A 24,139-nucleotide genomic window follows, 5' to 3' on the forward strand; every position below is an offset into this window, starting at 1 on the left:
CAATGGCAGATATTATTGATATATGCAAACTTGCAGGGAATATTAGTCTTTTGGAAGATTTCTCTATGGCTTCCACATTTTTTTTGTTACCATTTTTTTATACTTCTATAAAATAATTTTTTTGGCAATTTGATTAGTATGGTGCCGAACAAGTAAATCAATTTAGGCAGAATTGTCATTTTTATTATATTAATTCAATCTATCCATGAGCAATTGATATTTGTGTGAGAAGTGTATTGTAATTGTGTTCGTATAGTTCTTGGGTTTGTGTTGGCAGGTAGACACCCAAATATTTTATTTTGTTTATGGTTATTAAAAATGAAATTTCTCTTTCTATCTCTTGCTAATGGGGTTTGTCAGTAATATATAGACATGCTGATGATTTGTGTGGGTTTATTTTATATTGTGCAATTTAATTGTTTCTATAAGTATATCATTATATCATCTGCAAAGAGTAATAATTTTATTTCCTCATTGCCTATTTTAATGCCTTTAATTACTTTTTTTTCTTATTAGTAAAGCCAACATTTCTAGTACAATTTCTAGTACATTTCTAGTACTATTGTTTTTAAATAGATACTGGTTATTTTAAGGAAAATTCCTTTTATCCCTATGCTCTCTAGTTTTTTAATAGGAATGGGTGCTATATCTTGCAGAATTTTTCTGCATCTATTGAGATTATCCTATGATTTTTTGGTGTTGTTATTGATATGGCAGATTATGGTGATAGTAATCTCTTTATTAATATTTAATTTAAAATTTTTGCATCAATATTCATTAGGGAGATTGATCTGTAATTTTCTTTCTCTACTTTGGTTCTTCCTGGTTTAGGTATCAGTGCCATATTTGTGTCATAGAAGGAATTTGGCAGGACTCCTTCTTTACCTGTTTTTCCAAATAATTTAATTGGAATTCATTGTTTTTAGAGTGTTTCATAGAATTTACTTGTAAATCCATCTGACTCTGGAGATTTTTTTAAGGTAGTTCATTATTGGCTTGTTCAATTTATTTTTCTAAAATGGAACTATTTAAGCAATGTATTTCCTCTTCTATTAATTTGGGCAATTTATATTTTTGTAAATATCCATCCATTTCAGTTAGATTGTAAAATTTGCTGCCATACAGTTGGGCAAAATAGCTCCTGATTATTCCTTTAATTTCTTTTTTATTGTAGGTAATTTCACCATTTTCATTTTTGAAGATGGTTATTTGATTTTTTTTCTTCCTTTTTTTCTGATCAAATTTACCAAAAATTCATTTATTTTGTTGATTTTTTTCATAAAACCAACTCAGTTTTATTAATTAATTCAGTAATTTTCTTAGTTTCAATTTTATTAACCTTTCCTTTGAGTTTAAAAATTTCTAATTTGGTATTTAATTTTTTAAAGTTTGTTCCTTTTTCTAACCTTTTAAATTGCAAGCCCAATTCAGTGATCTCCTCTTAGGGAAAGAGGAGATATATCTACAGAAGAGAAGATATATCTAGGGACAAAAAGCCTCGCTTCAAATATTTGGAAATGTTTTCATGTCAGAAAAGGAATATATTTATTCTAGAAGAGCTTACTACTCAGAGTGAACAACAACTACCTACTAGAACTAGAGAAACTAAATTCTCTACCCATAGTTCCCTAGAAGATTTTTGCTTTATTTTTATTCATGTAGCTATTTAGAGATATGAAATTTCCCCTAAGAACTGCTTTGACTATGTCTCTTTGGTTTTGATATGTTGTCTCATTATTGTCATTCTCTTGAATAAAATTATGGATTGTTTCTATGATTTATTGTTTAACCCACACTTTTTTTAATCATATTACTTAATTTCGAATTGGTTTTTAGTCTATTGGCTTTCACATTTTAAAAGAATGTGGAGTCTCTATAAAGACACTAGCTTCACAGGCAAGATTCAAAATATTGATTAAAATATTAAAAAATAAGTGTTGATCAATTATTCTTTACAGGGCAGCTAGCCCTATGGAAGAGAGGGAAATAAGACACTAGTTACTAGAAATATCTGTTGACTTAATGGTCACCCTAACCACTCCTATCTGAGACCTTGTGATTTATCTAAAATGGAGGGAATGGCTATGTGAAGTGGTAAAAGGAATAAAAATAGAAATAGTGAGGGGAAGAACTTGATGGGAAAATGGAAGCCACCTGATGATCATCTGAAACAAATGGATTTTAGTCTACAGAAGAGAAGATATATCTAGGGACAAAAGGCCTCTCTTCAAATATTTGAAAGTGTTTTCATGTCAGAAAAGGAATATATTTGTTCCAGAAGTCAGAGCTTACTACTCAGAGTGAACAACAACTACCTACTAGAACTAGAGAAATTAAATTCTCTACCCATAGTTCCCTAGAAGATTCTTGGTTTATCTACTTTCAGATAAAGATGACTAACAAAAAATAATAACATGCTATTCTCCAAATATAAAAAAGGATTTATTAAAATTAATATTAAAGATAAATATAAAATTCTTTTCTGAATCTGATGTGTCCATGGAGTAGGGGCAAATTTGAGGGACACCGGATACCAAAAAGAGTCAGAAAAGTGGGAGGAAATACTACAAAAAGAGTTTGAGATTACTGGGGACATAATACCAATTTACAAGTTTGCTTACAACTAGCCTTTGGAAACATCAATAAGCAATTGTTCATCTCCCTTTTTTAAAGGAAAGATTTCAGTAGTAGCTAAAATATTGAAATAAGAAGCAGGAGTTTTTCATTTTATTTTATTCTAATGAACTCATTCGACATCTCCTTGTGAATTAAGGATCTCATGGAAATGTAAGGATTCATTTTTGCAAAATATCATCTATATGTTGTACATACATATAGATAAATAGAAGTCTTAATCTTGGAATATTGTTTTGCCTCTTTTTAGACTGCAACAAAGACATGTTGATTGATATTTTAACTCAGCGCTGTAATGCACAAAGGATTATGATCGCAGAGGCATATCAAAGCATGTATGGCAAGGTAAGAACTGTGTCTTTGTCCTTTTAGTTCTCCTGTTACCAAGCCTATCAGCTTACCATGATTTACTTTCTCTCACCCTGGCAGATTTCTCCAGTACACAAATGAGGACTGATAACAAAAGAGTTTTTCTTCATCACATGCATACTGATGATTGCTGAAGTGGTAGTCAGCCAGTATCCATCTGAAATCAATCACATTGAAAATCTTTTTTATTTAATTCCAAGGAATATGAACTATATTATGAGGGGAAATACTTTCAGTGTCGCCATCATCCCAGAAGCTTTCTCACTATTCTTAACAATATAATTCAAGTTAACAAGGCTTTATTAAGTACCAACTATATGTTCTGATCTGATCTAGGTATTGAGGAATGCTTTCTCCAAGAAATATTCTTTTCATTTTGACAACTATATGTTTCAAGTTGATCCAATTATATTATAAATATTGCACTACGAATGAACATTTGTAAAGTTTGAAGACAGGAGTAGAATAGAAATAATCACTAGTTTGAGAAATAATGATTTTTATTGTTCCAATATGATCCACCTCCCTGCCATCCTTGTCTTCAACTAAAGTAAGTTCCTTCCTGGCTTTGTACTCATGAAATAATATTATTAAAGACCAGTGAGAAGTAGGATCTTTCATCGACAGTTTAGAAATTGCTCAACATGTACTAAATATTATCAATAACATTTTAAAGCACTCACATTCAAAATTCAAATATGTCTCACCAAGTAGCCTGTCATGTAATTAATTTAAGCCAATAATTTAGAATTGAAACTTGTCAAATCAAAAAGCTCTGAAACAAGTACTTACCAAATTTTCCTGTTTGTGGATGGCCTTGGGTTCATTGCATCAAGTTATAAAAGAGACTTTTAAGGAAATCTATAATAATCCAAAGGTTTGGGTTTAATTATGTACACAAGAAAAACCAAGTAGATGAAGAATGTCTACTATCCATATTGCAATGTGTATTTGCATATATAAAACATAAACTTGATATATCAGTACATGTATAAAGAGAACATTAATTTGGGACCAAAACTGAACAGGAATAAAACAAACTGAATTTATTTTGGGAAATTGAGAAATAGCTTAATGTACTTAGTGTTTCCCATTGACGCAATGTTATAAACTGATTAGGTTCAATTTAAAGAGTATTAGTATATTTTAAACATCACAGCAGGTAAAAACAGTTTAGTGGGGCTTATCTGGCAGCTTAATCATTTAAAATTCTTTTTAATCCAGGAGCACATTCCTTTGTAAAAATAAGACAATCTTTGTGTGTGTGTATGTATGTGTGCATGTGTGTATCTTGAAATACATCCTATTTCACAAAAGGTAATTGCCTTAATAGTTGTTTTCCTTTGAAAACAAACTTTTTTCCAATTCATTCTCTTGTTTTTCAGAGACAGAAAATCCATATTTGAGAAATAAATACATTTTACACGTTAATAAAAATTTTATACTACATATCAAATCTTCATGGAGTAGACAACTTATTAAATTGTGAAAGTAAATCTCCCATAGTATTTTAAATCCTACAGCTATAAAATAGTCCCTTGATTTTAGATATAGATGATAATCTACTTTGAATATTTCTATATTTATTAAAAATAATACTGTTTCTTCTTTTGAAAATAGAAAGAATTTAATAGACTTTTTGCTCTGAATTGTTCACTTTAACATACTACTAAGAAATTCAAATTATCATTGGTCCATGGGAAATAAATCAAGTATTTTTCATCATTATTCATGGCCCATCACTAAATCCATTTGTAGTGGCAGTATGAATCTTGCATTGGGCTCATTCATTCATTTAGCAACTTTTTAAATATCCAGAATCAAATAGATGCAAGTATTGGAGCTATAAAGGTAAAAAATGACAATCTCCTACTCCAAGTACTGACATCCATCACATTTCTGCAAAAAAAAAGATTAAGAACATGTAGGGCTTCATTCAACTATTTCAAAATTCTGGGCAAATTCTCCATTTTAGAAGTGATCATTATCCCTATCAAAGGCAATTCAATAGTAGCATAGCATTAGCAACAACTGAAATAAATAAAAATACTTATGTTATGCCATAGGACTCCCTGACATACACCTCATCTTTTGCCCTTTAATAATTTTTCTTTTAAATTTCTGAAAGGGTATCTAGAGGACTACTTTGCTAAAGCTGTTTCTATGCTATACTGTATATATGAATAAATATTGCTCATCTATTGCTCAATTTGAGCACTGTTGTAGAATGAGCAACTATATGTTCTGATCTGATCTAGGTATTGAGGAATGCTTTCTCCAAGAAATATTCTACACCATTCTACAATTGCTCAATCTACAAGTATTTATTAAGCATCTATTATGTGCCAGATACTAAGCTAAACTCTGGAGATATAAGGACAAAGGAAATAATTCCTCTCAAAAGAGGCTCCTATTCTAGTAAAAGAGACAATCATGCCTGTATATATGCATCTACATTTATATGTATTTATATATGTGATATATGTTTATATGTAAATGCATATATGTACACATACATATATGTATCAAATATATAGAATAAATCCAAAGGTAATAAAGATAAATATACATACATACAAATATCTCTTGCTTATAGGTAAAATAGCATCAGAATTTTCAATGTACATGAAAGACTTGCTTACTTTACCTGTAATCCTAGAAAGTCTTTTAATAAAATAACCCCCCCCCAAAAAAAAATTGGCAGCCATTTCAAGAAAATTTGTTTCTAAGAGTTTATAACTGTTGAATCATTTTGACAGAGGTAACTTCACAGCTAACTGAAATGTCAATGCTACACAAACTAATATGAATTTTAGAATTTTCATGACAATGATTCAATGGCTTCAGTGACAGATACCATGATGGTCCAGCGTTGACATAACAGACTAATTTTCATGGTAAAATAATAAAATAAAATAAAAATTAACTGAGTAACTTCAAATATTCAAGGTTCTCCAGGAAAGTCATTCTGCATATTCACAATGTGCAATTCAGCAATGTCAACTGTGATAATTATTCAATGCAATTAATATACTCTAAGCTTCAACTATGTGCCAGTCTCTATGCTAGGTACTAAGGGTACAAAGATAAATAGTCCCTGCTCTCAAGGAGCTTACATTCCACTAAAGAACACTTTGCAACAAATCAATGAAATTATAGGAAACAACATAGAAAACATAAAAGAGTTTTGTCAAAGTCAACAATTAAATAAAAGAAATGTTTTGATTAAAAAAAAAAAAGTTCCACCTACAACTCTAGGTGGAATTACCTCAAATGTTAAGAATAAGACCAACCTCTCATCAAGGAATAAGTGGCTAGAGGCTGTGAATACACAATTCACAAAACAAATTAAAGGTTACTGACAAGTTGTTCAATGTACAAGTTGTTCAATGTTTCTAATGTTCAAAGAAATGTAATTACAACTATTAGAGATCACCTCATGCCCACTGAATTGAAAATTGTCTGAAATGCAAAAAGTCATTGTTAGTGTGACCCTGGAGAAATAGGTACACTTACAAATGTTGGAAAAGTAATAATTGGCAATGGTCTTTTTGGAAAGCAATATGAAGTGTGGAGTAGTAAATGGAATGCTAGACTTGGAGTCAGAAAGACCTGTGTTTAAATTCCATCTCAGATACTTCATCACTAGGCCTGGGCAAGTTGCTAAAACTTCTGACTTAATTTCCTCATCTATAAAATGAAAGGATTGAACTCAAGTCCTCTGGTATTCTATGGCAACTACTTAGTAAAAGCTACAATTTTTTAAATAATTTTTTAACCCATTGCCATGAAAATGCCCTAAGGATATGATTAAAAGAGGGAAGATAGTTTTTCTATGCACAAATATTGACAGTAGCATTCTTACCTTGCGTAAAGAACATAGAGAAATATAGGAAGGCATGATATGATATCAAATACAAAAAAGCAAAGTTAGACCAACACACATGTTGATATGTAAACAATATAACATTAACAACAAAAGGAAAATTATCCAGAAATCAAAAAAAAAAAATTAAAAGGGAAAATAAAAATATGTAATTTTTGTTAGTATTACTATAAATATCATTTAAAATAATAAATAATGAAGTTTGTTGCAAAATTTTGTTTTATTCTATGTATTTGTACAGTCTTGGTTTATAGTTACATTTAAATGAGTTTTTTTTTTAATAAATTCTTCGCTATAATGTTCTTTTCTAAAATATAATGGTTCTCTCTAGGAATAGGTTTCTTGGAGAGGTTTCTGGAGGCAGCCTTAGTTTCAGTTCAGATCAATAATCACCTCAAATGCAGCCAGCTGTTAAAAGTTCAAATCTTTTATTGTCTCTTCCAAAATAGCCTGGTTAGTTTTCTTAGAGGCCTATCTCCCTCCTTGGTTCCAAGAGTTCTTGCAGCTTATCTGCCACTTCAGCCTCCAGCTCTTTCTGAATCTTGGTTCTGAATCTCCCGACTGAATTCTGGCTCTCAGTCTCCTCAATGAACTCTTCACTGACTTGCTCTCAGTATCTCCAACTGACCCTCCCTGAGACTGAGAGCTTCTTATATATGATCTCTTAAAGGTGTGAACCCAAAGGTTGACTCCTCCTCTGAGAAAGTGGGATTGTGGGAGGTTTAAACTTGTTTCATACTGAATACTGACTTGGGAATCTCCCAAACTTGTGAACTCTAATGTGTGAATTCCCTTAATGAGCTTTAATGTGTAAACCAATTACCTAAGCACTGTTTCTATCAACTCTAATGAGTTAACACTAGGATTCTAACACTTTGCAGTCTCAAAAAACTTTTCCAAAGGTTCAGGTGAATATATGTATTTCCTGTGTTCTTTTATATTATGAACTGAACAACCTTCAACCACAAAGTCAATATACAAAGAATGAAAAAAGTTATTTATGTGAAACCTCTGAATTTCTATTATGAACAAATTTTTACATGCACATTCAAAAATATGGTAACAAAAAGACCTGATTTGTGTCTCTTCTGAGTAAAGATATATTGTGAAAGATAGCTTTATCAATTATTAATATATCAGAACCACAGTCAATTTCCATGGCCTTGTACTTGAATTCATAGTTATTTATGAGCTACACAGTAAATATAGCAATATGCTAAGGCATCTTCTCAAGAAGTCTTTTGGAAATGATTAACTCCCAGATTTCACTATTTTCTGGCAGAAGTAAATCAAGATTACCTCTAGTCAAGTAATGCAAATTGTTTTAATAGCTCTTGGGTTTTATTATGTTGCCTTGTGAATCTCATAATTTCTAAAATCCTTCTAATAAAACAAATATTCTGACTAACAGAATCTTTAAGTTAGAATGGGAGACCATTTAGTAATGCTCAAAATTAAACAATAACAAAAGCCCATGGTTCTCTATCCCACAATGGCCATCCAGTTTTTGGTTGAAAATAGCCATGGAAGTGGAACCCACTAACTGTTGAAGCAGCTTAAAATACTGTTAGAAGCTCTGTTTGTTAGAATGTTTTTCTCTGATATCAGACCTAGATTTTGCCTCTATAATTTATAACATTTTCCTCATTTAGTTGTGAACTCTTTGTGGGCAAGAAGTGTTTGTTTTTGTTTTAGTTATTATTTGAATGTCTAGCCCTCACAGTGTTTTGCCTATAGTGTTTAATAAATACTCTCTTAATCTGTTTATTCATTCTTGTAGAATTGTCCAGGCTATTAAGAGTATATTGATTTGCCAGTACCCACAGTGAAATTTAAACACTGATTTTCCTGGATCCAAGGCTAAGATTATTTTAACTCCTTCCATCTTGCCTCTCTGATATTATCTAAGACAATTATAAATGGTAAATGTAATTTGGTCACTAGGTATGCTTCTTATCAGGATTTCATTATGAACTCCATGTAATCTACAAAAGTTCCCCAGACCATAGTGTGGTGACAGATTCTATATTCTGTTCCGTGAGCAGTAATCTTCAAGCTATTGGTTCCATTCAAAACAAATAAATAAAGTAAACAATGGTGACTTCTGGATAATACAACCAACAAAAGGAGGACTACACATTTTATCCAGTCCTCAATACCTCTCAAAAGAAAAAAAAAAAAAAGAATTATGGACTAAATGTAAAGGATCTTTAAATGAGAGAAGTAGGTTATAAAGACAATAATAATAGAAGCTGGTTAAAAGAAAAAACTCAAATATGGTATTTTGGGAGCTTGTATTCTATTAAAAAAAATATCAAGAAGGTAAAGAAGGAATAATTAAGTATATACGCACCTTGAGTGAAAAAATAAAAATTAAAAATTAATTTCAGAATAGAATTAGAACAAGGTAAAGAAATCTTTTTTTTTAGGAAAGTGTGCAGTGTTGGAATACAGGAGCTGTTGGAATACACAAGAGCCATCTGACAATTGGCTGCTGGAGATCCAAGCCAAAACTGCAGAATGGATCTCCTCTTGTGATAGGATGATACAAGGAGACTGAGAGGCTGTTGAGTTGTCTGACTTCTCTCCTTTTCCCTCTGCCTCCAATTTATCTCATTCCCAGTTCGCAACACTTGTGTCAGCAAAGACTACCTTGTAAATGCTTCAAGTGTTATGATCCACAGCTTGGAGGCTTTTGGAGAACTGACCTGTCCCTTAACAGTGCAGAAAAAAATTTTAATCTGGGAAACAAAATAAATTAGAGGGTAAGAGAAAGGAATGAATTTTTTTTTTAAATAATAGCTTTTTATTCATTTTTGTTCTCAAAATATATACAAAGCTAGTTTTCAACATTCACCCTTGAAAACCTTGGGTTCCAAGCTTTTCTCCTTTCCTTTCCTCTACTCCCTCCCCTAGATAGCAAGTAATCCAAAATAGATTAAATATGTGCAAATCAAGAATGGATTTTTTAAATAGCTTATTTTCAAAACATATGCAAAGATAGTTTTCATCATTCACCGTTATAAAACCTTGTGTTCCAAATTTTCCCCCTCCTTTTTCCATCCTGCTCTCCTAGATAGCAAGTAATACAATAACATGTGCAATTCTTCTGGACATATTTCCACATTTATCATGTAACACAGGAAAAATTAGATCAAAAAGTGTGTATGGGGAGGAGGAATAAGCAAGAAAAAAAAAAAAGCAAACAACAAAAAAGGTAAAAATCCTATGTTGTGATCCACACTCAGTCCCCACAGTTCCTTCTCTGGGTACAGATGACTCCATCACATCTATTAGAATTGGCCTGAATCACCTCATTGAAAAGAGGCAAGTCCATCAGAGTTGATCTTCTTTTTCTTGCTGTGTAGAATTTATCTTGGTTCTATTCACTTCACTTAGCATTAGTTCATTTAAGTCTCTCCAAGCCTTTCTGAAATCATCCAACTGATCATTTCCAATAATAAGGAATGGATTTTTAATTAACTATTTAACTAATAAAGTAAAATGAAAGAGGAAAGAAAGAAATAATTAATAATTAAATTTTAAAAATCAATAAAGTTTCAAAACCTGGGGAAAGGGAATAAACATTTATTAAACATGTACTACATGACAGGCCCCTTGCTAAATACTTTATCTCATTTGATCCACTCAACAATCCTGGGAGGGAGGCCCATTTTACCCTTGAGAAAAGTGTGGTGGACAGAAGTTGAGTAACTTGCCCCAATCAATAATAATAAGTGTCTCAGGTTGGTTTATAATACTAATAAATATATACATATGAAATAAAATAAAAGTGTATTTTAATAACCTCATAAATTCGCCAAATACTCAAGTAGAATAATGATGGTGAATTATTTTAACTCATTTATGTGGCCAACATTCAGTTCTCAGACTCAATCCTTCAGGTACACATCAAGATTCTGTTTATGATGTTGAGTTGTTGTTTTTTTTTTTTTGGGGGGGGAGGGGGGTTATTTTGGTTTAAATATTGGTTTTTATTGGTCTAAATATTGAATAATCTTCAGTATAGAAGCAGTGGAAGAAAGTTAATTGATATCAGAGTAATCAAAGTGAAAAAAAAATAAGAAAAATAAACTTTAGTAAGACAATAATAAAGTCCCAAAATGTAGGGGGGTGGAAATTCAATTGCTTATCAAAACAGCTTGAGAGTGAATGTATATGGCATGCTCTGTTAAATCATAAATAAAAATTATGTTCACTTCCTCCCCTCCTTCCTTGTCTTTAGGACTAAAAAAACCTTGGAGCTCTGACCACCCTTGTATATAATTGAGTCATAAACTCCAGGTGCTTTATCTCAATTCTTGCTAGGATAATTCCCTTTCCTTTTGAGTATTGCCCCTCACCTCGCTGCCTCTTGTCCATGACCTTCCTATCTTGACCCTAATCTTGTCAGGATTAAGTGATGATTCTTTCTTGGAATTATGGCTTGTCCATCCTCCCAGCATCCTCACCCTGCTTATCTACCTTTGTTAAATCCTACTTAGTTAAAACCCTATATAAGTTCCCTACTTTGGTGTATCTGGGCCTAATGCTTTGAACAAGTATTCCATTCAGTCAGCTAGCCTGACTCTCACATTAAAGATTTAATACCTATCTCTGTCTGCCTCAGTTTTTCTGGTATTACATTCTTGTTCAGATGCAAAATAACCTATCCTTACTATCAGAAAAGATGTAATATTGGTGGAAAGAAAAATACAAGGACTGGGTAAAAGAAACAAGGGACTTTCACGAGATAGTCCTTGATTGCTGTAAGCCTTCCCAAACACATGGCCAAAATAAAATCATTGCAGCACAAATTACAGCAATTCTAAGGTGTTAACATCTATCCACTTTTAATTTGTTAATAAATATAGCTTATTTATTGGCTCAAATTATTGTTTATATTATATTTTATTATGTTTTATTTAAGAATAATAAAGATCAGCACTTAGGACAATTTAATCAAATTCCAGAATAGAATAATGTGTTAGGATTGTGAGGTGAAATATTTTGTGGTTCTTATTGCTGGGGTATGGAGGTTGAACCCCAACAATATATTGGGGTTTTAAGCCAGTGTCTTGAGTTGTCTCAAAAGAATTTGTACTGAACTTAGGCTTAGAGCATCTCCAAATAAAGAGGCAAAGATTTTATTTCTCCATCGACTGGCAGGCTAAATTCCCAAAAAGCAGTTAGCGAAGAACTGGGGTACCAATAGGTTCTTTTATGAAGAAATATAATCTCAGGGGTTGACATCTATAGCTTGGCCTTCTGATTGTGTACACTAACTCTGGGGTCATGATAATTATTGCCAATGAAAGGAATTCAACAAGGTTGAACAAGAGTCTATCTACTTAAGGATAATAAAAGGGCCTCCTAAAGACAACAAAAAGACCATTTAAGGACAGGATAATCCTATCAATGACCCTGACTGCTTACCTCAGGGAGTAGCTTACCTTTTCCAAGGTTTATAGTAATTCAGGCTCCTTCTAGTTAAAGCTCCTCCCCAAGGCCCACCTCACTATCAAGGTTACTGAGTCTTATTCATCCCCAACTTTGTTATTAGTCAGTACTTAAAGCTAAGTAAAACCTTTATTTCTGCTTTGGGCAAAATTTAATGTGGTAGTATAAACACAAAAGAAAATTAAAATATATATATTTTTAATTTAGAAATATGCTTTCTCTAGTTTTTGTAGAAATGTCAAATTGGACATGGGAAGAAGAAGAAAAAAATAAAGATTTGGGGAAAAGGAAGAAGTAAATTCCTAGGGAATTTCCTAGGGAAAAGTAAATTCCTAGTAAGTTGGTTGGAACATATATAGCTGCCTTCTTTCAATTATATCATGAGACAATTAGGGGAAAAAATCCACAAATAATGACAATTTAGTTTTTTGTTTCTCAGTGCTTCTCTCCACCACATCCATCCTGTTTCACATTGCAGGGGGTAATTTTTAATTAGTCTTCATTCCCACTATTAATCCATTTTCCCACTGGCATGGTGTCAGTACTGAAATGTCTTAATGAATTAATTTCTTTTCCATTTGTGATTTAGTGGTTGTCAGTTGTAGCTAATGTGCATTCAGTGAAGATTACTAATTGTTTCTTGACCAAAAAATTTCTTTTTTACAAAATATCTAAGGCTTCTTTCCTATTGCTATTCTATCTACCATATTAATTATATTCAGTATCCTGAGGATATCTTCAATTATTTTTTTTCTCCTTCAAGGAATTAGGCATTTATTGAAACTGAACTGTTGTTGAGTTTATAAGTTTATCTGGATTTGCTACTATCGCTCTTAGAAATGAAATTTGCCCTAATTCACAAGCAAGTTTGTAATACAAATTGTATTTGAAGATCTATTTGTGATGCACATCATGTAAAGTACTAAATTTTCAGGGCTGACTGAGACTTTGAAGGTTTGGGACAGGGAACTGAACCATGCCATCAGAGAGAATGGCAAGAATAAGATGCAGGGTAGGAATCCAGGGAGAAATGTTAGAGAATGTGAGGTGAATTTACAATAAATACTAAAGGCAAAGCTGGTGTTGAAGTCAAGGTCAATAGATCAAATTGAAGAAAATAGATAAGATTGGGGGTTTAGGTCCACAGTCCCAAAACAAATAAGAAAACATTTTGAGACACAATTTTGTAGGTAAAGAATAAGCAAGAGGGTGGAAATAGCAAGTCAAGCAAGCACAGTGAGCAAGCCACAGAATAGCTTAGTTCATTCTCCTGGGGCAAAGTTTGTCCTATATCTTGGTTAGGGAGCATTTCCTATATGATTGAATAAGGACCATGATTTGTGAGCTACTTCCTGTCTTGAAAAGGCTCTAAAGGTGTTGAGGATTGTAGGAGAGATGAGGGTCCCCAATGGTCTTAAAAGTGGACATTCAAACCCAAAGATTATGTGATCAAATCTTAGAGGAATAAGAGGGTGGGAAAAGGAATCATTTCCCACCCTAATCCTTATTTTCCCCTAAATAGGGGTTTACCTCCAACACAACTACTATATCATTTCAACATGCTTTCCTACAATCCAACTACTGGCAGGCCCTGTCTAAAGCCTACGTTATTCAAAAAAGAATCTGCCCTACTAAATTTCTCATGTTAGCATATGATATAACCTTCCTAAATTAAAGATTCAAATTTCCTTTCAAATATAGTTCAGGTAATATCTCTTAAATGAAACTTTTCTTCATTTCCCTGATTGTTAATGCTTTTGCACATGTGATATTATTTTATATTTCTTTGCATATTCTTTGTATTTGCTTACTTGTATACAAATTGTATATAGGATGGAATTTTGTTGAGAGCTTAGACCATACTTAGAATATAGTAGGTAAGTGGCCACTAGATGATGCAGTGGATAGAGCACTGGCCCTGAAGTCAGGAGAACCCGAGTTCAAATCCTGCCTCAGAAACTGAATACTTCCTTGCTATGTGACCTGAGACAAGTCACTTAACCCCAATTGCCTTAGCAAAAAAAAAAAAAAAAAAGAATATAGTAGGTACCTTTAAAATTTCGTCAAAATTCAATTTTCTGACTTACACTTAAGTGTTACCTATGATGATAGGGAGAGAGGTATTATGGCATGATGAATCAGTCTTGGAATAAAGGGCTAGGTTCAAACCCTTTCCCCAACATATGATGACTGTATGACCCTGGGAAAATCATTGAATCTCTCAATACTCTAAGCAACTCTATAAGACTTGGAGAACTTGGACTGATCTGCTCTGGTAAAGGGGGTTTCCTTAGCATGAATATGATAGCTTCCTTCATTCTTTCCAAATCCCAGCTAAAATCCTGCCTTTTCTAGAAAGCCTTGCCCAGTCTGCTTATTTCTATTTTCCTCTTTCTATTGATTACTTCTTTTTAATCCTGCAATTATTTGTACACAATTGTTTGTATACTAGATTAGATTAGATTGTTTTGAATTATTTTCTGCCTTTCTTTGTATCCTTAGCAATTAACATGGTGCCTATCAATAATAAGTCCTTAATAAATATTTATTGACTGACTAAACCAATAAATTTCACAGGTCTAGTCCAAAATGAAAATATTAGCAACTATGCTCAAAGATACCAAATATATTATGAGATCAAAGGTAAATGATCAGCAGATAGAAATAATTACCTCATAATTTCAGAAAAACTTAAGAATAACAGCAATAACTCACATTTCTATTATACTATAAAATTTCTTAGTGATTTGCTTTATAAGAAATATAATCATGGTATATTTTAGCAATTTTTGGTATCGGGACCCCTTTATACTCTTAAAAATTATTGAGGACTCCAAAAAGAAGTGTTTATATGAGTTATTGAAAGTTAATGTATTAAATTCTAAAATGTCATAGTATTAGCATAAGAATGATTTTGATGTTAGATACCCCTGAAAAGGTCTCAGGTATCTCCAGAGATCTCCAAAACAAACTTTGAGAGGCCATTCTGTAATGCCAAAGAAACTGAGGCAGGATAGAGATTAGACAACAATTTAATAAGTTATTTAAAGGGAGAGGTTTACTGGGACCAAATGGATGCATGGTTTGGTCCCAGGGCTGAATGAGACTATTGTCTCTAAGAATCAAGAGTAAATGTCAGATACAAAATTCTTTTATAGGGTTACAAGAACGATGACCTAATGGAGGCAAGCACCTAGGATGACATTATGGAAAGAGGTACTGAAGAGGCTCCTGATAGTCTAATGATGTCTAAAATGGATAAAGACCCTTATCCCACCAAACATTAAGATGGAATGATTATAGCCTAAGGTCTAAGATATAAGACCTTTATCCTAATATTAAGAGGGAATGGTTATAACCTGAGGCAGAGTACTGAATAGGACAATTAGGGAAACTGGGTCAGGACATTAAGAGAACTGTGGCACCAAATTCCTCCCATCTGGACACAATTCAGTTCCTCCCTGGATTCCCCATTGATTAGATACTACAAAAGTTCCAGACTAGTTAAAGCTCCTGATTCCGGTACATGAAGTTCCCAGACGCAACCACATCTCACTAAATACTTCTCAATCTAACCCATAGTTTCCTCCATAAGTTTCGTTTCCCTCAATTTAGTCAAACTGAGACCTTTTAAAGACAGTTCTAAAAGGCCATTGGCTCCCATTGTATCCAAGGCCATATCCATCCATCTTGATTTATATCTGGGTCCCTGGACTCAGATGGCTCTGGAGGGGAAAGTGAGGCAGGTGACCTTGGACAGTCTTTCCTCATTTAAATCCAATTCACTTACATGTCATAACATCACCTCCTTAATGTCATGATTTTCGTTAAGAATGACAGCAAACAGAAACTAGGCATTGACCCACACTTAACACCTTACACCAAGATAAGATCAAAATGGGTTCATTTTGATAAATGTATGAGGCATAAAGAATGAGATTATAAATAAATTAGAAGAACATAGGATAGTTTACCTCTCAGACCTGTGGAAGAGGAAGAAATTTATGACTAAAGAAGAATTAGAGATCATTATTGATCACAAAATAGAAAATTTTGATTATATCAAATTGAAAAGTTTTTGTTTGAAAAGTTTGAAAAGTTTCAAACAAAACTAATGCAGACAAGATTAGAAGGGAAGTGATAAACTGGGAAAACATTTTTACAGTCAAAGGTTCTAATAAAGGCCTCATTCCCAAAATACATAGAGAATTGACTCTAATTTATAAAAAAATCAAACCATTCTCCAATTGATAAATAGTCAAAGGATACGAACAGACAATTTTCAAATGAAGAAATTGAAACTATTTCTATGAAATATGAAAAGATGCTCCAAGTTATTATTAATCAGAGAAATACAAATTAAGACAACTCTGAGATACTACTACACACCTGTCAGATTGGCTAGAATGACAGGGAAAGATAATGTGGAATGTTGGAGGGGATGTGGGAAAACAGGGACACTAATACATTGTTGGTGGAATTGTGAATACATCCAACCATTCTGGAGAGCAATTTGGAACTATGTTCAAAAAGTTATCAAACTGTGCATACTCTTTGATCCAGCAGTGTTTCTACTGGGCTTATATCCCAAAGATATACTAAAGAAGGGAAAGGGACCTGTATGTGCCAAAATGTTTGTGGCAGCCCTGTTTGTAGTAGCCAGAAACTGGAAACTGAATGGATGCCCATCAATTGGAGAATGGCTGAATAAATTGTGATATGTGAATATTATGGAATATTATTGTTCCGTAAGAAATGACCAGCAGGATGATTTCAGAAAGGCCTGGAGAGACTTATATGAACTGATGCTGAGTGAAATGAGCAGGACAAGGAGATCATTATATCCTTTAACAACGATACTGTATGATGATCAATTCTGATGGATGTGGCTCTCTTTGGTAATGAGATGAACCAAATCAGTTCCAATAGAGCAGTAATGAACTGAACCAGCTACATCCAGTGAAAGAACTCTGGGAGATGACTAAAAACCATTACATTGAATTCCCAATCCCTATATTTTTGTCCGCCTGCATTTTTGATTTCCTTCACAGGCTAATTGTACACTATTTCAGAGTCCGATTCTTTTTGTACAGCAGAATAACTGTATGGACATGTATACACATATTATATTTAACTTATGTTTTAATATGTTTAATATGTATTGGTCAACCTGCCATCTGGGGGAAGGGGTGGGGGGGAAGGAAGGGAAAAATTGGAACAAAGGGTTTTGCAATTATCAATGCTGATACCAATGCATATATCTTGTAAATAAAAAGCTATTTTTAAAAAATGACAGCAAATAAAAAAATGGAAACATTAGTAAATTGGAACAACAAATTAGGAAGATTAGTAAAGCTGGTTTACAAGGAAACCTTTTATGATTAAAAAAAAATATCTAGGGGACTATTGGTATTCCCACAGAAAGGTAGCTACATGTTAATAATACAAGATTCACAAAGTACTTTGTATTTGTTATTTCCTTTGGCCCTTACAACAACAATCCAGTAGATGCTATTATTATTCCCATTTTACAGATGAGAAGAAATGAAGGATCATGGAGATTAAGTGATTTGCTCTTAATCCAACCTCTATGAAGTCTCTGAGTAAGGATTTGAACTCAGGTCTTTATAACTCCAAATCCATCATCATATTTGCTGCACCACCTAGCTGGAAAACTTTTAAAGTTTAAGATAAACAACATGGAACAAGAAGGAATTTTTTTGGTCACAAAGAAGATGCTGGAACTGCAAAATGCATAGGAAGTGATGAGTGCAAATTTAAACTTAGTTTTTGTAGAAATGTCTTAGGAAATGGTTTAGGAAAGAATACAAGAATACAAGATTCATACTTACTGAGATTGGGAAAGAGGACCCCAAAAGTTTGGGGTCATAGACCGGTGTCACAAAGTATCTCAAGAGAATTTGCAAGCTTGAACCCACCTCCTAGTCATAGGGCAAAATTTATTGTAAATAACTCCATTACAAAGTGGATTGAATTTCTAAAAAGAAAGAGCAAGAAGACACATTTTTCCAGCTTTTAATCATTAATATACTAATTCCATGGCTCATAGGTAGGAAGGAGAAGTGATCTCCAGAATTTGGGTTCTCACTGACAAGATTACCAGTCAACAATGAATTGAGGAGTGGTCTATTTACTATTGTCTCTTGAGTTTGATCTATGGGAGTTTCCTGATGCCAGAAGTTATCTGACTGAGGAGTGGGAATCAGACAGATTGGCCTGGGAGTTTCCTGAGGCAGACTCCAAAACCAGAAGATTTAGGACTTACGACTTATTATTAGAATAGAAACCTCCCTAAAATCAGGGGACCATAAAATCATATTACATCATACTCAGAAGACCTGACTTTTCTTACTTCACTAATTTATTGACTATGTGACCTTAGAGAAATGAAGCTTCTTGAACCTAACTGTCTTCATGTACAAAATCACAATAATAATATTTGTCCTAAATAGGTTAAGTCTTGGTTCCAATAGCAATAAGGCATTGAAAGCAGTCTTAAAACTGAGAGATCCAATACACTTACAAGACAGTCTGGCATATAAGGTAGAGAGTTGTCATGTATTAGAGAAGGCTTACAAATTAGAGTAAAATTAGGATGTTGATACAAACACACCCTACTCCCTCAAATCTGCTTTTATATCCACAGAAAGTTAGGAGGTGAGTTAATGGATGTAAAGCATTTTACAAACCTTTGAGCACTATTGAAATGTCAGTTATTAGCAGCAACACAATAGCAGTGGCTTCCAGGCTGGTGATAATTTAATTCTGTGAACCTTCTGCTGCCTTCTTATTAAGCTCAAGCAATCTCTAGATGGCAACATCGAGTTTTCTTGGTGAACCACTGTGGAGGGCTGGAAGGTAGAGGGAATGGATTCAAATACACTTAACTTTCCATTATTAACACTTTCTTAAGTTTAAACAATCAACAAAACTATTGTCTTGTATGCACTGAAAATTCTAACACTGAAAATTTAACACTCAAGCTGGTTGGAGATGGCTCCAACATCCCCCTGTCTGTAATCAAGAAGCATAAAGGTCAGAAAATGAGGTGATTTATATTTGTAGTATATAAGCTTGAAGCTTAAAAAAAATTTGGAGTGAGTGATGATTATTGAACCTTGAGAAAGAATAATTTATTTTTCCATTACTTAATGATTATTAATTAGTTTGGTGATAAAATTACCAGATTTCATCTAAATGTTTCTTGAACCTTACTCTAAATTATATCTATATCTAGTTATATGTTTATGTGTATTATATGTAACACAAATATATATATGTGGGTACATATATATCACCTATGTATATTTATGTGTATCAAAGTTTAACAATTAATGATCAATTAAAATTTATGCTTCACTGTTCTCTAGTAGGAAAATCATTGGACTAAGAGTTAAGAAAAAATGGGTTCCAATGCTGACTTGTCATCAACAACAGCACTATAATTTTAAACAAATCAATTGACAACTGTGCCTCATTTTCTTGATGTATTAAAAAAAATAGTTGATAAGGATATTTCTTAGCCTAATTTCATGTGGTTCCAGACAATCTCTAAAGTCCCTCCCAGCTCTAACAATTTAAATTCTTTTTTAACAAAGATTTTTTTTCTTTTTCTTTTTTTTTTTTTATTTATAGCTTTTTATTTACAAGTTATATGCATGGGTAATTTTACAGCATTGACAATTGCCAAACCTTTTGTTCCACTTTTTCCCCTCCTTCCCCCCATCCCCTCCCCGCAATGGCAGGTTGACTGATACATGTTAAATATGTTAAAGTATAAATTAAATACAATGTTAGCATACATGTCCAAACAGTTATTTTGCTGTTCAAAAAGAATCGGACCTTGAAATAGGGTACCATTAGCCTGTGAAGGAAATCAAAAATGAAGGTGGACCAACATAGAGGGATTGGGAATTCTATCTAGTGGTCCATAGTTATCTCCCAAAGTTCTTTCTCTGGGTGTAGCTGGTTCAATTTGGTTCATCTCATTGTTGAAGAGGGCCAGGTCCATCAGAATTGATCAAAAGATTTTTTTTTTCTTTAAGAAAAACAAAAATACCATCAGATCTAGGGAAAACCTCAAAGATCATCTAGTCAAAGTAGCAAGCATTTCAACTGAGATTAAGGGATTTTTAGATAAAGAGCTGGAAGGGACCTCAAGACTCTCAAGTCCAAATCCTTCATTCTGCATTTGGAGAACCTCTCATTTCCTAGCCAGGGATTTTTCCATGGTATCACTAGCTAAGTTGTGTGCTGTATTTTCTCTGTGAACATGTATGTCTGTGTCTGTGTTTTTAGCCAAAGCTCTGAGGAAGTATTTGGCTCTTTCTGGTCTGCATTCATGATTGCAGATTTTATTCATTTTGAAAAACAACTTTTTGTTTTTCTTCTTACAGGCTTCCTTTTCACTCTTTTCTTTATATCGTTACCATAAATCATAAATGAATAACAAATGTAAACATTTTTCTCCATTTTCTCAATACCTATTCCTTTTTTAATACATTGCAATCTGGCTTTTATTCTCACCACTCTCACAAAACTGAGTGCCTGTTAAAAGCATTATTTCTTTACAATTCTACTTTCCCATTTTCTTTCAAAAATTATTCAAAAGACTGCCTGACTTTCTCCATGAAATCTGTTATAGGCCTATGTCCTCTTCCTACTGCATTTCATGTACATAAATTTAAAGTTAGAACTTGGGTTAAAATCTTTGAGTCCAAGTCTCTCGTTTTTCAGATGAAGAACCGAGGCGCATAAAAATTAAATGAATTACCCAAGGTCAGAAAGGTCAAGAAACAATAACCCAATTCAAACATAGGTCTTTAGTTCTAAGTCTGTTGAACCACAAAGGACCCTGTAAATTCCTCATGAGAATGTGAATTTAGCCACTTCACACACTAGATCAAAGTGAAAAGCAGTAATCTTGCCTGTTTTTGTTCTGCTTTCTTGACCATCACACATGTAAGGTGCTTCTACAGATAAGATCAGTTATTGTTTTCTGAAAATACTGATCCTGGAAGGTCCCCTTAAACCCATTCCTACCATTGTATGTATCCTGTTATTGCTTTAGGCTGGAAAAAAACATATTTTTCTTGTATAACAGCTGCCTGATGATAAATAAGGAAATTACCTAACTGCATTCTTTTTGCTTTTGTTATCACCTGCTTGATTTGATAATTAAAATCCTATATAAACTCTGTGCCTCAGTTCCTTGGTACCAAGTACTTTGAAGCATAGTCCCATTCTGTCAACTAGCTTATTAAATTCTCCATTTTAAATTTAAACCAGTTTCTACTTCTGAATTTCCCTGGTATTACAAGTCCAACACTTTTTTCTTTGCAAAATGCTTCCTGCCTTAGAATTTTTAAAGTCCCATCCATAAAATGAACATCACAAATTAAGGTGACAAATGCTTTTAAATGCACAAAATCCAAAGAATTACAAAGGAAAACAATTGTATTAAGATATAATTTTTGAAATCTCCTTTTAAAAATGTTCACAAACCCCAAGTTAAGAACTCTTTCACTAGAGAAAGTAATGACAACCCATGAGAACATGACATTGAGGTTTGGGGGTGCTGAGGGAGGGGAAAGGAATAAATATTTGCTTATTGGGAGGAGTAGCATAGCTTGGTAGCTAAGAATTTTTGGTTTTGAATAATCAGAAAATAATAAGTTAGAAATCATACTTCAGATACATACTGGCTGAGTGACCCCTTGATGTCATTTTACATGTTAGTGCCTGCAACTCTAACATCAAAATTTTCAGAGTTCATGCTCAGGTGCTTTGGTAAAAAGTTTCCTCACAGGGAATTCCCTAAGACTTTCTTAGGATAACACAGCTAGTAAGTATGTAACATCAGATTTGAATTTAGATCTTTCTGATTCCAGTCTACTTTATCCACTAACTGCCTCTACTTCCCCAAATACCTTTTATTGTTTCTTTATCCTATCTTCACTTAGACCTTCTCTTCTGGTTTTCTACTCTTAAAATAGTTATACATTCTCACAGCTTCAGCTGTAATCATTAATGCATATAACTTTCATGGTGCTATTTCTTCTGACCTCCTCTGTAACAACAAGACATACTCTATACTTCTCAGCATGGTACTCAAAATCTTATTTTCAGTTCTCTACTTCTCTAATTGTATGTCCCATTACTTAGGATCTGCAGTCTATCAAGGCTGGTCTTATTGTCTCTCCAAAGATGCTTTCCTTTATGTTTGCTCCTGCAGATTCCTACCATATGGAATGCTCTACCCCCATAAATACTCCGTGTTTCTGATAGTCATATCCATCCTCCAGGGCCTAGCTAAAACCCCACTTCCTCCAAAAATGAGGCATTTTTCTTACACACATTCAGCTCATGCTCTTTTCTGAAATCATGAACATATCTCAGAATGGAGAATGATCTCACATTGCCATTGAATACAAACCAAACCAGAATAAAAAATACTCTCTGAAATATGGTGGACAAATAGACATTGAGTTTATGCTCTAAAATTCATGTGAGGAGGAACCAATAACTTCACCAGAAAGACCTTCTCCTGCTTATTCTTGGCGGAGAATTAATTGAGAAGAACATGGGTTTTCTTTCCTTTACTTCAAACCTAAATTTTATTCTTAATGTCTTTCCTCTTACATTTTAGTTCTCCTCCCTGGGACTAAACAGAAGTCCAATTTTCTTCTACAACCTTTCAGATAGTTATAAATATTATATCACCTCTGTCATACAATCTCTCTTAACTTTAAATGATTCTTATTTGGCAAGATCTGCAGGGTTTTCCAAATATGATCCAAACATCATTTTTGGATGCTTCTTCATATTCCCCAGAATATCAGTGAACCTTCTAAAATGCGATGTCCAGACCTAACTACAATGCTGTAGATATGAAGTCTGACAGAATACAGGTGACTATTACTGCCCTATTCCAGCATACCATGCCTCTCTTAATTTTAGGTTGTTTGCATTCACTTTCTTGGTCGTCACAACCAAATTTTCACTTGCATATAGATTCTTGCCCCCTTAAATACCCAAATAGTTTTTTTTTTTTTTCAGAAAAACTAACTAGTCACACCTTCTCAATCTTATAATAGTGAAATGTGTTGGTTTCCCCTCCTTATTCTAAGAATAAGATTTCTTTCATCTCTTTTAGATTTATCTTATTAGATCTGTCCCAGCATTTTAACTTTTTATAATAACTATTTTCTTACCATTTATATAGCATCTTATAATATGTAAAAATAATATTGAAAGTAAAAATAAGCAGTCAAACATTTATTATTTCATATTCATATTCCAACATTTCATGGGTTCATACCATATTTTCTCATTTTGATAATTCACTCCTTAAGATCTTTCATATAGACTTTCACTTTTCTTTCATTCACTCAACAAGCATTTATTAAGAAGCATATCAGTGGTTATACTGACATGCTTAATATTATTCAAAATTCTCTGCTATATAGTAGAAATACAAAAAAAAAAGTGAAATATAGCCCTAAGAACAAGAATTTTACATCACATTTTAAAGGGTAAAGTCCTTGATTTTGACCCATAAATTCAAGACTTTTTCAATCCCATTTTCTTTTGTAGTTCTCAATGTTTTATGAGTTATGGATGCTTTATTATAATGTTTATTGTCTCGATTCTTTCAATCTCTAGTTAATGATATAGTCCAGTTCCTAAGACACTTTTATGATTTATACGGACAATAGGACAGAAATTTTGAAGTAGCAGTTGTTCAGAAAAACACAAGTCATATAGTAC

At 33.1% G+C, this 24,139-nt stretch overlaps 1 protein-coding gene across 1 annotated transcript in view; it reads left to right on the top strand.

The window, feature by feature from the left end:
• ANXA10 (annexin A10) overlaps positions 1-24,139 on the top strand; it is a 71,967-nt gene that overhangs the window by 4,568 nt on the left and 43,260 nt on the right. The window contains exon 2 of the mRNA XM_003773089.2: positions 2,885-2,979. Within this exon, the coding sequence (XP_003773137.1) occupies positions 2,885-2,979 (95 nt within the window). The remainder of the gene's footprint in view (positions 1-2,884; positions 2,980-24,139) is intronic.

This window comes from Sarcophilus harrisii, chromosome 6 (genome assembly GCF_902635505.1).
Source record: "Sarcophilus harrisii chromosome 6, mSarHar1.11, whole genome shotgun sequence".
Taxonomy (NCBI): domain Eukaryota; kingdom Metazoa; phylum Chordata; class Mammalia; order Dasyuromorphia; family Dasyuridae; genus Sarcophilus; species Sarcophilus harrisii.